Below are 16869 nucleotides of genomic sequence, written 5' to 3'. Positions count from 1 at the left end.
TTCTCCTTATGTTATTATGAAGACAAAGTACAAATTGTTGAATAAATTTAAAAAATTAGTGGGAACAGGTATATTGAGAGAAATAAGAGGCGTCAAATTATCTACTTTTTATAAATTTATCCAAATTAAACCGATCCCGACCGGAATTATATAAAGAAGAAAGCTACTATGATTTCATCATGAAATTTGGTTGTTTTGTTTTAATATGGCTTCCAAATTACTTGATTTATTTTTAAACATGTTTTCTAGGTGGCAATTACCATTAATTTGATTACTTAAGAATTTTGCATTAATTTCGATCGGGATCGGTTTTATTTCAATCGGGATTGGTTTCTATATTAAAATTCAGAAATATTTTCTAAAATCGGCTCTTCGTTGTATTTTATCATAAGAATATGTCTGTATTTTTTGTTCTTTTCTGTGAGTTAAATGTTTTTAGATGATTTTATCCATAGATTACATATATCTTAATTACTAAATGTTTTTCAGTCCATGAAGATCTTTTAAATTACTTGTAAAACATCTGTTTGATTTCTTGATACACACCTATTTAAAAAGATATTTATTTCATGTAACAATTAATAGCAAATTTTAAGCTTAATGAAATATCTCATTTCCAAGAAAAATATTTTTCTAAATTATCTGGACGAAAAAGAAAATCTAAAAAAAAAAATAGTCCTGCAGTGGCGAAATTATACATGTACGTACTTTAATCCAGCAAGTATTTTTTATGTGTACAGCCTCGGCTTTAATCCAATTTTTTTATCCATTCATCATATTAAGGAATATTTTCCTGCTCTAAGAAATTTAATTTGAAATAAATAAGAAAAAAACCTGTACATTTACATACATATAATCATGATAATAGAGCCCAGAAATGATCGATCGCACGGAAAAAAAAGTGGGGTGGGGGTGGGGGGTTGTCTCGGCGGCATCCGTTTTGTAACTGGTTTGATAATGAGATATTTTGGAAATTTACCAACCTACTGACTTATTTTAACTCCATATAAAGTATAAGGATATGTGGAACAATTGTCAAATTTTAAAAACGAAAATAAAAAAAATGTTCCATTGAATCATCTGCCGTTTTAATGTCAGCTTGAAGTGGGGCGTCCAGCAGTATTATTGGCAACATTTTCCTCATTAAGTTGTAAATTTATAGATTTCTATAACTTTTTTTCTATTCTAGTTTTTACATTTTATAAAATTAAAGTCAAAACAGAAACTGAACCACCGACACTAATAGTAAACGATGTGACGAGTACTTCCGTTCTTACAACTGTTAAAACTTATTCGGTCCGACAGTCGATCGTGAGCAATCGTATAATGCTGACTGCATATTTGATATTACTGCATATAAGTTAACATATTCAAGTATTAACAACACTTAATGAAGTGCACATCTCGACTTTGCTGAATCTAATGTTGCGTAAGTCTGGAATATTCATCATTACTAAATAATAAGAAATAATTCTTAATCTTTTCACGTCCCAGTTTTATCAGAAATGTTCATAATAAATTACACTAGAAAAATTATTTTTAGGAATTATAAAATACCAGTATATGCATGTGCTATTAACTCATTTTAAAAATAAAACAATTTAATCCTATCATGATTACTGTATAGATGTTCTGTACATGTATAAAATTACTTATCAATACTGACTTGTTTTAAATCATCTATAACTGAGGCACCGCCCGTGAATAAAATACATTCTGGATCACAATATTATTTAATGCACTCGGAAAAGTAATTGGACAGAAAAGAGAAATTATTTAACTTAACTTTTTAAAAATCTTTTTCTTTGCACATTTACATAAATTTACCAACTTCTGCGGAATATTTGCAACTATTGTGACGCAATATTAGATAGGTATTTGACGTCACTGATACATCAATGGAAACGTGGATTCAACCTGAATAATAAAGCAAATTTTAAACTAAATATGTTTGGAGGTGAAAATTAATTCCATTTTTCAAAATAAACCAATTATTTTTGGTTGAATAACATTCTTTAGTGTATCAGTTCTAAATATTTCACAGGGTTTCTGATAGTAAGATGTTTAATCGATTTCCCGATGCTACGGGAGATAACTCTTGCATCACAGAATTTCATAAAAATGACTGTCTATTTTGCAAGAAAACTACTATTGAAAACATTTTTCCCACTGATTTTATTTTTTGAATTGAAAGATGAAATATTTCTTGATTTAGTTTGGAGTGAATTATAGATCTGTTGAAAATGTATTAGAATTTACAGTTCTTTGTATCCGACCTACATGCATTGGTTTATATAGCTATAGGGGAATTCAAAAACACAAAACAAAACGATATTTTAGTAAATAAGCTATTTTCAAACAAATCTTTACTTACATTATTCCATATGGACTACATTAATATCATTTTCAATAAAATATCAAATATTCGTCACATTCGATGTGCCGCCTATTAATACAATACTGCCTGGTTTTCTGGTGGACTGCCTCTTAATTGTATCCTAGTTTGGATACCAGGGTTGCAGTTTGAATTTGTGTATGTCCTAGTTCTGGATATCATGGTTGCAGTAGAGTTTGTGACTTGTTGATCTAGCTGTGGAAAGCAGGGTTGCATTAGAGTTTGTGAGTTGTTGATCTAGTTCTGGATAGCAGGCTTGTAGTAGAGTTGTGTATTGTTGTGTCCTAGTTCTGGAAAGCAGGGTTGCAATAGAGTTTGTTGATCTACCAGGTAGTTCTAGATGTTAGGGTTGCAGTAGCATTTGTGTAACATTGACCTAGTTTGAATAGCAGGGTTGCAGTATGAGTTTGAATAGTTCTAGTTCTGTATAGCTGGGTTGCAGCAGAGTTTGTTTATTGTTATCCTAGTTTTGGATAGCAGGGTTGCTGTATTAGTTTGTGTATTGTTGTTGTAGTTCTGGATAGCAGGGTTGCAGCAGAATTTGTGTATTGTTGCGTCTCAGTTCCAGATAGCAGGGTTGCAGCAGAGTTTGTGTATTGTTGTCCTAGTTCTGGATAGCAGAGTTGCTGAATGAGTTTGTGTATTGATTTCCTAGTTCTGGATAGCAGGGTTGCAGCAGAGTTTGTGTATTGTTGTGTCTCAGTTCCGGATAGCAGGGTTGCAGCAGAGTCTGTGTATTGTTGTCTGGGTTGCAGCAGAGTTTGTTTATAGTTGTCCTAGTTCTGGATAGCAGGGTTGCTGTATGAGTGTTTGTATTGTTGTCTTAGTTCTGGACAGCAGACTTGTAGTTTAGAGTTTGTGTATTGTGTCTCAGTTCGGAATATCTTGGTTGCAGTACAGTTTGTGTGTTGTGCTCAGGTTCTGAAAAGCAGGATTGAAGTATAAGATTGTGTCTTGTGGTGTCCAAGTTCTGGATATCAGGGTTGCTGTACTAGTTTGATTATTGTTGTAATTCTGGATAGTAGGGTTGCAGTAGTTTGTGTATTGATGACCTAGTTCTGGATAGGGTTGCAGTAGTTTGTGTATTGTCCTTGTTATGGATAGCAGGGTTGCAGTAGAGTTTGTATATTGTTGTCCTAGTTCTGGATAGCAGTTAAGAGTTTATATGTTGCTTTATCCCATTCTTGATTATCAGGGTGCAGCTCAAGTTTATGTATGTTCCAGTTTTTGATAGCAGGGTTGCAATATGAGTTTGTTTGTAATTGTGTCCCTTTTCTGGATAGTATTGAAGTAGTATAAGTTTGTATTGTGTCCCTTGTTCTTGATAACAGGGTAGGTATACCAGTTTCTTTTTTGTGTCCCAGTTCTTGATAGCAGGGCTGCAGAAGAGTGTGTTTTATTGCGGCACAGTTTTGGATGGTTTGGTCATGGTGTAATGTTTATACATTATGTTTTGTCCACACAGTTTTTGCCTGAGATAACCATTCTCATAAAAGAAAGACATTTTTTAAATGCAAAATTTATTTTAAATAATGTACACAACCAGACAGATTTGCAATATTTGAATTGCTGTTCCTAAAAACAAAACAAAAACCTGCTTGACTATAAAGTGAGACATACATTAATGATTAAAAAAAAAAAAAGATATGCAAACAAATAAAATGGGGCAATCATCATAAAAAAAAATGTCACCTCTCAAAACTTAGTGAGAATGCATCATCTTTGTGAAATAAATAATAAATAACTACGACTTTTTTCTGAAATAAAGACATTTTAAAAAATTCATAATTACAACTATTTTCCTAATTTTAACAAACAAGTACATTAGCCTTATAAATACAAAGATAACATAACATTAAGATACTTTGGCACAAAAAAAACCCAAAATTCATTTATATGGAATTTCTATATACATAATACTGCAAATTATGCTTAACATTTGAAAATGAGTACACATTGTCTTTGTCAAGGAGTATTATAATTGAGAACCTCCTTGTCCTGTTAGCTTAAACCCACCTCTGACAGGGATCAAGTTTGATTGGATGAGACATATACACATAGTGTAAAAATGAAAGTAGAAATTTTTGCTGGTAAATGAGGTACAAATAAGCACTATGATTTTTTTTTAACAAATTAAGCTAAATAAGCTTATTTGTCTGCACAACTTTATAATACATCAATGTTTTTATGTATTGCTTTATTTAAATTGGGGGGGAAATGTGTATATTGCACCACTTTGAACTGCAGAATATGAATTTGAATATGAGATTATGAGACATTTGAAATGTTAAAAATTAATTTGACTAGATGAACACAATGAGCAAAAGAGCCCCCCCCCCTTCTCATTCTCACACACACACGCATAAAACACATCACTATGTACCCTTAAAATGTGAGAAATATGGTTAAAACTAGTATGAATATTGTTCTGGAAGGGAAAGTCACTCCTGCACTGCTGTTGCCTGCAAAAGAAGAAATATGTTTAGTACATTTAGTAGTTAGAACTCGGACAAAAGCACATAGGGTCACCAGAGATAATGATAGGGATCCTAAAATAAAAATGAATCAAAGTATGTTTTCTCTTGTTAATATTTTACATATTCCTCTAGGTATATTAATAATTATGTAATTCATTAATTTACAATAACTTAACTGTAATAACTAGTAAGGTTTTGATACTGGAATTTTATTTAACCCTCATGCCTTTCCCCATCTACAATGTATACCTAGTATAGGATTCAAAATATTCTTATGCAATTTAGGCACAAGAGTAGCATTAGGATTGATATACAGTCACAGAGTGTGAATTAACCTGTGTAATGTGTGAATTCACTGATACCTTGATCTCCAGGTAAATTGATTTCATATCCAGGACCTGAGGTCACCAGTGGTCTATATGAGGAGGTTGTCCGTGGACTGACGGTGGAGGATTTGGAAGTTGTTGGAGATTGTGTCTGGGAAGGTGAGGTCTGGGACTTCTGTGTGGATGTGGATGGGAGAGATGAAGTGGAGATCTGTGTGGATGGAACTGTTGATAGAGTGGTGGTAGATTCTGTGGTGGTAGATGTGGTTGTAGGAGAGACTGTGGTGGTGGTGGTGGTTGTGGTTATCTCTACAAAAAAAGAATACATAGCAAAGTTATGATGTATTAAATAAGAAAAAATGTGGAAAAGAAAGCAAATTGTAACAGTGTGTATTTCATTAGATTTTTTTGCAAGTTCATTTAAATCATTGTTACAGTTCAACTGAAACATTACCTCAGTATTTTTATCAATGTTGGCAATCTCTGGTACTACATTATTGTAAGACTGAAGTGAAAGACAACAGAACATAAAGATAAAAAGGATCTCTTTAAAAAGAAATGCAACAATACAGGCACTCACCATGTAATGTGACATTGCCAATTGCTTCCCCATACTTGTTCTCTGCCACACAATAGTACACACCGAATCCTGAGGGAGGTTCTGCCTGTTTGATGAGGAGGTTCATAACAGTGGTGGTGGAGTTCTGCTGGATATTCTGAGGCTCATAGTTCCAGTCCCTCACTAGTATTTTGTTGTCTTTCTTCCAGTTATACTTGGGTTTGGGAAAGCCAACTACAGAACACTCTAACACAGCACTCCTACCAGATTTCTGGGATAATTCAGGGGTTTTTACAATGATTATTGGTGCATCTGAAAGAAAATTAACACTATCAAATTGATACAAGAAAATGTCAGTGATTTCATGTTTCCTGCTTATACACTGGTTGTAAAAAAAATTTAAAGTGCTGCAATACAGCACAGTCTGGGAATAACAGATTTAGGGCCTGGATAAAAACTTTTCTGAACTCTTTGATAACCCAGATGTCAGAATGACAGTCTGACATACACGTATGATCAAACAAGCTCCTCTACCCTTAATATTATGTCACTAGGTTACATGCATGAATATCGGTCAGTACATCAGGTCTCAATAGGTACATGTAAGAGATTAGAGTGCTGGCACAGTACACCAGAGGTCCTGAGTTCAAGTTCCAGTTGAGACTTGTGCATGTAACTTATATTTATGTCAAACAGAATGAAAGATGCTGGTATTAATTACTTATAACAATAAGTTACTGAGAAAGAAGTACATTATATATATAGAAGTTCGGGCTATACAGACCGTGGATATCGGCCTGGACAGCTCAGTGGTTAGAGCACCTGACTAGTGATACAGGGGTCCCGGGTTCAATTCCCGGCCCATCCATATGTTTACTTCATGCATTTCTTCTTTCCTACTACATTTGGTGGCCAGTGTGGGGGCCTTGTTTAGGTTACAGTGCATGTGTAAATTTGTAATTCCTGGCAGGGCCCTAGAACTTGTGTCTTCGAAGTCGAAGACTGTTTAAGGAGGGAGGAATGTAGAAGTTCAGGCTATATGGACCGTGGATATCGGCCTGGGTAGCTCAGTGGCTAGGGCACCTGACTAGTAATACAGGGGTCCCGCGTTCGATTCCCAGTCCAGCCATATATTTTTTTCATGCATATCTCCTTTCCTACTAATTACATATATGCACCCATTCATTCAGCTGGACTTACATTCAACATCCACCTTGAAGTCTTGAGTGGCACTTGGAGTGACTGTATTGTAAGCTGTACACCTGTAGATACCGGACTCTTCTCTGCTGATGTTGGATATTGATAAATGTGGTCCTGTGTCAAGCTCTGCAAAACATTATCATGTATTAAAGAAAAGTTGCCAGAATAATACATTTAAGTTATAAAAATGTTTCTAAGTTTGAACCTTTTTTTTTACCTGAATACTTAATGACTAAATTATTTCTCACGTGTTTCTGTGTTGCCTTTAACAAAATGCCACATGATTTTGGGTTCCGGGAATCCTGTAGCTTCACAGGTGATGTTAACCTCACTTCCCTCCTGTACATGCTGGTCTTCACTGGAAGAAGATGGGAGGATCCGAGGGGCAACTGTATGAAAGAATTAATTACATTTATAAGTTATGATGCGTCATACCAGCAGTTTTAGTAAATTACAAGTTATGATGGGTCGTATCAACAGTTTTAGTTAATTTCAATTTATGATGGTCCATATCAACAGTTTGCTTCTAGTTAATTACAAGTTATGATGGGCCATATCAGCAGTTCTTTGTCCTTATACTTGCTGTTTTTGTATTATTTTGAAAGACCTTATGTATAGATTGTGTAACCCGGCCTCTTCTGAATTTTTTAGTCACCGCACAGGGGCTTCCTCTCGAAGTGTAAAAAAATATTTTGAAAAAAAAATTAATATATCAACTACTAAAATATTATTTTACACACCTGGAGCAAGTCTGTGTGGAAAAATATGTACATGAATTCCCAGCATAGCATACTAAAAATTTCTGAATGGAGGGCACAGTATCAGGGGGCTGCCTTGATGGGGGCACGGGGGGGGTCAAATTTCGCTCGTGAAATAATTGAATACATGTACATACTATTTATTTGAGGATATTTGTAGACTAAATTGAACAATTTAAACAAAATTTACGAAAGAACAAAAATGGGAAATGGGAGGGCACACACACATGGCACGCCAGAGCTGCATCCACCTTTGCATATCATACACAGGTACTTGTTTCTTACATGGGGTCATTCCTGCTACCCCATATATGAAACTAGTGCCTGTGGGCAATATGTAAATCTTAATAAAATCGGAAAATTATATTAGAATGCAGGTATAATATGCTGGGAGGTCAACATTACCGCTACATTGCGAATAATTTCCAACTCATTACCGCTACATTTCTTCGAAATTTCGGGCGATCATTACCGCTACATTTTATCAAAATGACTTTTGCCGATTACAATTCATTACCGCTACATTTTGAGTCTACCAGCAATGGCACAAATATGAGTTCTCTTCAATATATATGTTAGGAATTCATGTATTTTGATAAGTTACAGTGTTTAAAAAAATTCAGAAGGCTAGAGAGGATGCTCCATCGATATGTCTGCTGTGGTCTTCTTTGAAATAGAGGTTAAAGAAGGTAGAGAATTTCAAAAGCTTAAAGATTGACATGAAATAAATGTGTGCCCAAAATTGTCCTGATAGCCCTAAGATTGACCAGAAGTAATTTTCCGAGAGTTCTGCACCTACATATGTACGCAACTTACTAGCGGTCCATGTTTCCAAGGGGACCAAGATAATATTTTGATACTTTACTGCATAAATTTCAGAAAAATCATAAGGGGGAAACCGATACCCCCCCTCCCCCTCCGGAATGGTTGCACTTATGAGTGTACTGTTTATATTCATTTAATTTGTTGGGACCCATGATGATAAATCCATTATTTTTACTTTTTTACTACTTGCATGTCCGATGTCAAATGTCCATTGGAGATCCCCCCCCCCCCAAAAAAAAAACACTAAAATTTCGATGTGCTTTTGGTGTATGTAAACATCCTGGTTCAATAACAGCCCAGCAGATTTTTGTTTCCTCACAGTATTTGCTTACCTTGAACTTGTAATGTGATATTTTTTGTCAAAGTGGTAGGGTACCTCACTTGACATTTATACACCCCGCTGTCCCCGATTTTGACGTTTTTGATAACAAGATACCAGGAGTTGGAGTAGGGACGCTTCAAACTAAATCGAACATCAGATATGATCGGATCCTCTCCCCTAAACAACAAATCATTCCGTGGTCCAAACCACATCACCTGTAACAGAAATTATTTAGTGGTCATTACAGGCCCGTAGGAAGCAATTTCACTTTGAGGGAGCACAAACATACATTTTCAGTTGGGGGGGGGGCACTATCAACTACCAAAATTCATTGACAAAAAAAAGAAAAGAAAAGAAAGGAGAAAGAAAAGGTCACCAGACGTTATTTTGAGGGGGCACAAGCATATAGTAGCTATATTTTCTATAGTATTCGATATATCGGCAAAATTATTTGGAGGGGGGGCACGCCCCCCCCCCCCCGGTTCCTACGGCCATGCATTATCTGCCTTGATAGCTATAAATACGAATAAACTGGATGGCTGCAGCATGCAGACGAAAAATAAATTTTCTTGCGCCTGCATTTGTGCATAGCTAAATAAACCCGTACTTCAGGAAAAATCTACAAATACGGGCAATTTTTACTTTTAATCGTGAAAGCACTTGTGTTTAAACTGCTAAGTGTTTTATTTATAGTATGTTCAAATCGTTGTTAGTAATACAAATTAACAACAATCTCCGCGTTTCAAATGTGATATCAATTTAAGAAGTATTGCAAAGAAGATTTCTGTGCATATATGGTATTCCTTTACTTATATATATATATATATATATATATATATATATATATATATATATATATATATATTGGTTTCTTTCTCTTTTGGGGCACTGAGGGAAAGGTTTTACATTTTTTGACTGCAAGCAAGTGATTAAAATGTTGTCGAAATAAATAGAATTATTTATTAATAACATTTCGGAGGGGGGGGGGGGGGGGGAGTGACTGAATTATTTTAGTAATTTACATGGCTGTTTCCGAGATTTTCAACAGTACAGGCTAGCGTTGTTGATCCCCCTGCCTTCACTAGTTGTTTGATAGGCGTCATGTCCATCCATATCTGCCCACATGTACCTGAAATTTAAACTAAATCAGGTCAAATATCGTCATCATTCCACGACTTTTACTCTGTGAAGATTATTTTCTTGAAAGCATTAAAAAAAATTTACATTTTATGAAATATCCAAAAAAAATGAATTAAATGTAAAGATGCTAGATAAATTATATATAACAAAGTGTGAAATCTTGCTTCCTGGGGTTATCTAGTGCGAAGATTATTTCTATGAAGATCTTGGGATAATTGGATGTTTGCAAGTTTTTTTTTCTCAAAAACAAGCATTCATAATAAGCCTAATACGTTACATTTAGTTAGGATGTTCTAATTATACCAAGATCAGTATGTGACATCAGGTCAGAAGATGAGTCCTAATTAGTACACAAATGTTTAGGATTTTTCTTTATTTACCTCAAAGATCTGCTGATTATATAGCTGTAAGATTTTCTTCATTTGACTTTTTTTTTTTCCTTTTTCTAATCAATAAAAGAATGTCCCTCTTGAATATCGAGCGTCCAGTAAATTTTGATTTTTGCGATGCACTGTAGTAATAAAGCCCATCGAATGTGTGTTTTCATTAGCAGATTTTTACAGAAGCTTGAGAGGGTTCCCCCGACAAGAGGGACATTGTCCTCCGATTTGAATATTATCTGAATAGCTTTAGGCTCACTCCGGGGAAGGACCGAACTCGTTTGATGAAATATGGGGGCGAACTGCTGATTAGAAATTAGCTACTATGCTCAAGAAATCTGGCCATGGAAAATTGGGAATAATCAGCTGATTTACATATAAATGCAAAGGAAACAAAAAATATTGAATCCTTCTTCAATGGAACACAGGACAGTGAAATCCAAGCCGAAATAAGACAGGCCTATATGCATTACATTTAGTGCCATGCATGAACACCAGTAAAACATTTTTTTTTTATTTCATCGTTTGTTTCTAACCTTAATTTGATCTCGAGTATTATTAAGACAGATGTCCTGTATTTTCAATGCGTTAGAGTCAGTGTTTGCTAACTATTCATAAACCAAAATCGATGATCCTTACTGTTTTAGCAATGGAAATAATTGAAGGATTCCAATAAAGTGATAAGGGGCGGTGGGGAATATCTGATTGTCAGTCTTTACCATGTAGTAAGTTTATGGTCTATGTATATATGGTATATATGCTTATGCATTTTGGAACATCAGTAGTAACTAATAATCTACACTACCCTTAAATAGCTCTGGTCAGAATGGTCAGTTCATTCATTTTCTCAAAATTGTGTAACTCACACACAGATGTAATGGCAGTCTTTGGTTGCGGTTTGTAAGATTCATTTAGTTTAAGAATTATTTTATTCATGATATACATAGAAGTATATACAATGAACATGGATTGAACAGCAGGCAAAAAAGTGGCCTATATTACTTTAGTAGTTCTCTCCATGAAAGATCAAGGTACAACAAATGTAACAATAATACTTATTGCATTTTAACATTCTAAAATCTTTTTTGTGTTTTTTCTTTTTTTAAATAAAATTATGAACTTGGTCAAAGAATAGAACATTTTCTCTAAGAGAAAGACAATCATAACCAAGTTATACAATATTGGTATCTCTTGGTATGTCATTCGAAATTGTATATCTAAAACACTAGCTACCATCAGACCCGCGGGATAAGTGTACGTAGTTTTATGTTTCTATTTACCTATCAATATGTTTAGGATGGTTAGATAAATAGACATGTACCCAGGGGGATACGTAATTATATCATCGTCCCTAACAAGATCTTCTGATGACAGATAATACATAATTAAACCCATGGATTTAGAATTTTTATGGGATGGGAGATATTTCTAAACTCTCACCGAACCTCTAGCTTGTAGTAAATCAAATACATCTTTCTGGAATATAATACGTTAATATAATGACTCACGGAGGAAGTTTTGACCTGCCTGCTACTAATGTTACTATAAACTTTCTTAGCATATAGGTTCCTTACTTTAGTTATTTAAGTTATTAAGTAACATATATTATCGATGCTTAATTATTCTACATGTAAACACAATCGATTTTTTTCCAGGGGTTATTGCTTCCTTCAATGTGAGTCGCACAAAACATTGTTTCTGTAGCTCCAGATCTGTAGATCTACTGATAATTATACATCTGACCAGCTCAATACAGCTAGAATTTTAGCCATTTTGTACATACTACACATAACCTTAATCTTGTGCGTCAGTCCTGCAAAGTTAATTAACCCGATAAGACAAAACCTGGGGTCAGCAAAACTTTTACATACCTGGTAGAAAACACAGCCATGAGATTAAAATAATTCCACTAAACATCTCCAGACATGAATTTAATAATCAGTAATCCTATGTGGCATAATTAATTGGATTTAACAATACAATCCAGTTAACAGTTTATAATTTAATACTTGGGTCGTTGTGTTTCATCATCTGCTCTATGGGTCTGGCATTACCCAAATATTAAGCAGACCCAATGCGTAAATCATCCGGATCGACTACCCCGGGGGCTAAGCGTGTTCTTCCTTCTATAACACAGATCAGGACGTCAGAGTTCTTGCTATAAATCAACGACCTTGGTCCAGTAGCTGCTAGTAACTTGGTTCTGTACTGCGGTGAATTACTAACAGACGACAGTCACACAAACTCGCTATCGATCTCTGCAGCAATTTGAGATTCAGTGTTACACGACACCACTATTGATTACATCAAAAACAATAGCAACATTCCATCTCTACATCCGAAAAAACATTGGTACATAACACAGAAAGATACTTCCGGTTCGCATAGCGCACCTGTTTTCCTGGGCACTGAGCCGCGACAAAACCCAGAGCGAAACTAAATATAGGAAGCTCGATGTCTTACTTTTTAACGATTTTGAAGCGTTAAATCACATATCACGTAATGAACAGGTTGATAACAACGTTTGCGGTCGTACACAGAACTGAATACATGTTATTATTTTATCCAAAGAATTTGATTATGAAAAAATACTTGCAATACATGGCAACACAATTTTCACACCAACATGTAAGGAAGTGTGCTCTGTCATCTTCCCTGTTCAAGCGGATATCAAATTATATGTAGATGTAATTAATCAGTGTTTCAAAGTTTAATTAAATATAAATATTAGTACAGACCATGTTACACAAAGATGTCTAAAGGAAGTGTAACGAAAGATGTCTTGCTTTAAATTTGAATTTTATATCACGCTAATGCAAACAAAAAAAACAAAACAAAACAAAAACAAAAAAATGAAATGAAATTTCAATACTTGGTATGGAATTCCATATACGACAACCAACTGCTTACTGCCAGCTACTCACTGCTTACTGCCAACTGCTTACTGCCAACTGATCACTTAACAGCCTGTTACCACTGCTTATAGATGATATTGTCTTTTTTATCTTAATATCTTTAATACACATGCCTGAATAAATCCTATGATAGCAGGAAATGATGATATAGTATTGCTTTGCCAACTACCTCCCAGTCAATTTTCATAAGTTAGCATATTTGAATGATTTTTCATATTTATATAATTTTCATAAAACGTGACGTATTTGGGAGAACAAAGAGAGATAAATTTTTAATTTGGTAAAATATGTGTTTTACAATAAATCAACGGAAAAACGGAACTTAATTTTTCAAAACACCCCCGCCCTGTGAAACAATAATCCCTTTTTACAAGGGGGGGGGGATATGTGAATGGACTTAAAACAGGAAAATAGTCATTTTGTTACCAATTGTAAATGAGATAACAAATAAAAAATGTACTTTATCAGTCTGATATGTTGAATTTTACAGAAGTTAAACATGTGAAGAGAATTAAGAGTCATCCATTTTCATGAGTATTTGAAAATCTGGTGATGTTTTAAAGTCTGATTTCAATTGAAAAAATTTTCTACCCCCTTATGTAAGGAGTTGTAAATAAGAGCAAATGACTTTTTGACAGTGGTTCTTAAAATTATTAGTCCATTACTTTTCCTTGCATTCAAACAAGTTTTAATGGCCAAATTGTCATTCTAACTCCCGATTCCCTCCTACATTTTACATCCGTTTTAATTCAATATAATTAGCATTAGCCATTAAAACTTGTTTGAATGCAAAGAAAAGTTCATTAGTAATGGATTGATAGTTTAAAACAAGTGTTAAAAAGTTAATTGCTCTTATTTAACACTCCTTTCATAAGGAGGTAGAAAATTTTATTAATTGAAATCAGGTTGAAAACATCACCAGTTTTCAAAATACCCATGACACTGGATAAAAGACTCTTAAATCTCTCGGTTTGTTTAACTTACCCAGGTATGTTAATTTGAACATATCAGATTGATAAAGAACATTTTTTTATTTGTCATCTTATTTGAAATTGGTAATAAAATGAATTTTGTCCTGTTTTTAGTCTTTAAACATCCCCCTTCCCGTGAAACAGCAAAACTTTGAGAAACAACCATTCTGAGAGTATTGCATTAGCAATACTAGTCCCCAACCGACAAGTGTAATCTGGTTCCCGTTAAAAATTGAAAATGCCATAATTCCGTCAAAAATCAATGAAGTGGAACGAAATGCATATTTGATCTATAACTCATCAACGTAAAGTCACATACCAAAAATCAGCTCAATATCTGCAAGTGTCTAGAAAAAAATTGCGGAAAACCCTGAAAAATTGAAAATGTCGTAATTCCGTCAAAAATCATTGAAGCGGAAAGAAATGCAAACTTGATCTGTAACTCATCAAGATACATTTACATACCAAAAATCAGCTCAATATCTGTAAGAGTTTAGAAAAAAAGTGCGGAAAACCAAGTGGGACAGACTGACAGACAGCTAGACAGACGGACGGACAGACTCAGAGGAAACCTATAGTCCCCTCCGGTTTCACCGGTAGGGGACTAATAACAATTCATTATACCTGTAAAAAGGAATTGTTGTTCCGCGGGGAGGAGGGGTGAAAATAAATTTTCGTTTTCCGTTGATTTCTATAGTGAAAAACATATTTAAAAGCATTACCAAATTAAAGACATATCTCTTAGTTATGTTTATGTTTTAAATTTACATAAGTATAAATATGAAAATCCATTTAAGAAATAAGATATCATAATACATAAATATAAATATGAAAATTCATTTAAGAAATAAGATATCATTTTTAGAGTTTTATTCGGATATGACATGAAGTCGGTCACGTGATCAAATTCTATAAGGGCGTTATAGTAGATTTGATCACAGCGCGCTTCATGAAATATGCCTACGTGACAAGTCTGTGTGATTTACACACCAATAACTAACACAAAACTTAAAAACGTTCCTTATATTTACATTTTACATGTTTAATTGCACCAAAAATATACTCTGTGTTTGAATTTATCGCTGCCCTATATCGTCATATTTTTATTAACGTCTCTTTAGCCTCATTGTGACGAAGGGCGTCTATAGTAGATTTGATCACGTACCGACTTCATGTCATATCCCAATGAAACTCTAAAAAATGATAAAAGAAAGTCTGATTATGTGACCAACTGCATGTCATTGAAAATTGAAAGTCAATTTAATTAGTATTGTCATACAAGGAAAGACATCGGCAAATGCAAATATTCAAATATGTGTGGCAGTTGGCAGTAAGCAGCGAGAAGTTGGCTGTGAACAGTTGGCAGTAACCAATTGGCTGTCGTGTATGGAATTCCATACATCTTATTGTGCGGGAATAAACACTTTTTTCATACTTCAGAATTCATAAACGTTAATTTAATAAATATTTCAGGACCAGCAAAAAATATTTGACTGCACAAAATAACTCTGTTTGCAGCCTGCGTGGAAAAATGGGAATCCAAACTTAACAGCACTGTATATACTTCGAAAGAGAAAAATTAAATTGACCATTTTCTTCTTAAAAACCATCCCCACAAAATATAGTTCCTCACATAATGCTTTTTGTATGCTGCAACAAGTGGGCGTCAGTTCTCCAAAGGACTGCCCCCATCTGTCGGATTCATGACCGGAGATGATCGGCAAGGAGGTTAATTATGATATGACCACTCTAGAAGTGACAGTTTCTGATTTAGCACTTTTAAAGTAAACCATTCTCTCCCCGCTTGTCAGACATTTTTCAGACGAGAAGAAAATAAATAATCTATCCTTGATCATTTTGAAAATAAATGATCTGTCCTTGACTGGCATGAAAATAAATAATCTGACTCGAAACTTTTTGCAAGCCCCCCCCCCCCCCCCTTTCAGAATCAAATGATCGTTCCCTTACACACTACTACCAAACCCTAGTTACTGCGCATTATATGCTATGCTCACAAACAATTGAAATTCAACTGAGACACATATGAATGAAAATATTACCCTAGTACTTAATGAAATCTTAATAAATGGTTTTCACGCTCAAATTAGAAGAGATAGAAAGATGTGGAGGGGATGTAACTTTATATGTACTGGCTACTAAGCTAACTTACATTTTGAGAAATCACATTATTGATCCTAATATTGAAGAATTGTGGGCTGAGATTTTTTGTTCTCGGAAACAAAAGTTTTTAGAAGGCTGTAAAAAACCTATTTTGTGATGGTGGTGTCCACGTTTTCCAGTGGGGGGTGTCTAAAGTCATTTTTGATTTGGTTCAGTTTATACTTTAAATAACTCTGCAAATTCCAGGGGGGGGGGGGGCCCCGACCCCTCTAGATCCGTGCATGAGCTATGGATGAAATGTCAATATTTTTGGCCGGAGATTTTAATGTAAATATTTAGCCTCTGGTAATAATACCTTTATGTAGCTTTTACAAAGACTGCATATCAGTGATGTGGTAACTGAACCAACCAATTTCACTTCAAATACAGGAACCTGTATATAGATTTAGCCCTCACAAACGATGTAAATAGAATTTAAAT

At 34.5% G+C, this 16869-nt stretch overlaps 2 protein-coding genes across 2 annotated transcripts in view; both read right to left on the bottom strand.

The window, feature by feature from the left end:
- The window catches only part of LOC133181902 (large ribosomal subunit protein uL22-like), a 110971-nt gene that overhangs the window by 32657 nt on the left and 61445 nt on the right, over positions 1-16869 (bottom strand). The window lies entirely within an intron of this gene.
- LOC133181899 (protein amalgam-like) lies at positions 3935-12757 on the bottom strand. Its single transcript, XM_061316551.1, has 8 exons — positions 12254-12757; positions 9885-9991; positions 8873-9077; positions 7206-7346; positions 6958-7083; positions 5779-6069; positions 5235-5507; positions 3935-4857 (listed from the first exon to the last, which is right to left on the bottom strand). The coding sequence occupies exons 1-8, from the start codon at positions 12297-12299 to the stop codon at positions 4781-4783; spliced, it is 1266 nt and encodes a 421-aa protein (XP_061172535.1). The 5' UTR covers positions 12300-12757; the 3' UTR covers positions 3935-4780.

The sequence above is a fragment of the Saccostrea echinata genome, unplaced genomic scaffold (genome assembly GCF_033153115.1).
Source record: "Saccostrea echinata isolate AGI-Se365-2 ecotype Australia unplaced genomic scaffold, CSIRO_AGI_Sech_v1 ptg000009l, whole genome shotgun sequence".
Taxonomy (NCBI): domain Eukaryota; kingdom Metazoa; phylum Mollusca; class Bivalvia; order Ostreida; family Ostreidae; genus Saccostrea; species Saccostrea echinata.
This window is presented reverse-complemented; position numbering and strand designations above follow the sequence as displayed.

Coding starts and splice junctions, on each gene's coding strand:
- LOC133181899 (XM_061316551.1), bottom strand. CDS start 12,299: ATGTTTAGTGGAATTATTTTAATCTCATGGCTGTGTTTTCTACCAG. Junction 7,084..7,205: donor TAAAGGCAACACAGAAACAC/GTGAGAAATAAT, acceptor AATGTTTTGCAG/AGCTTGACACAGGACCACAT. Junction 6,070..6,957: donor CTTCAAGGTGGATGTTGAAT/GTAAGTCCAGCT, acceptor ATTTTCTTTCAG/ATGCACCAATAATCATTGTA.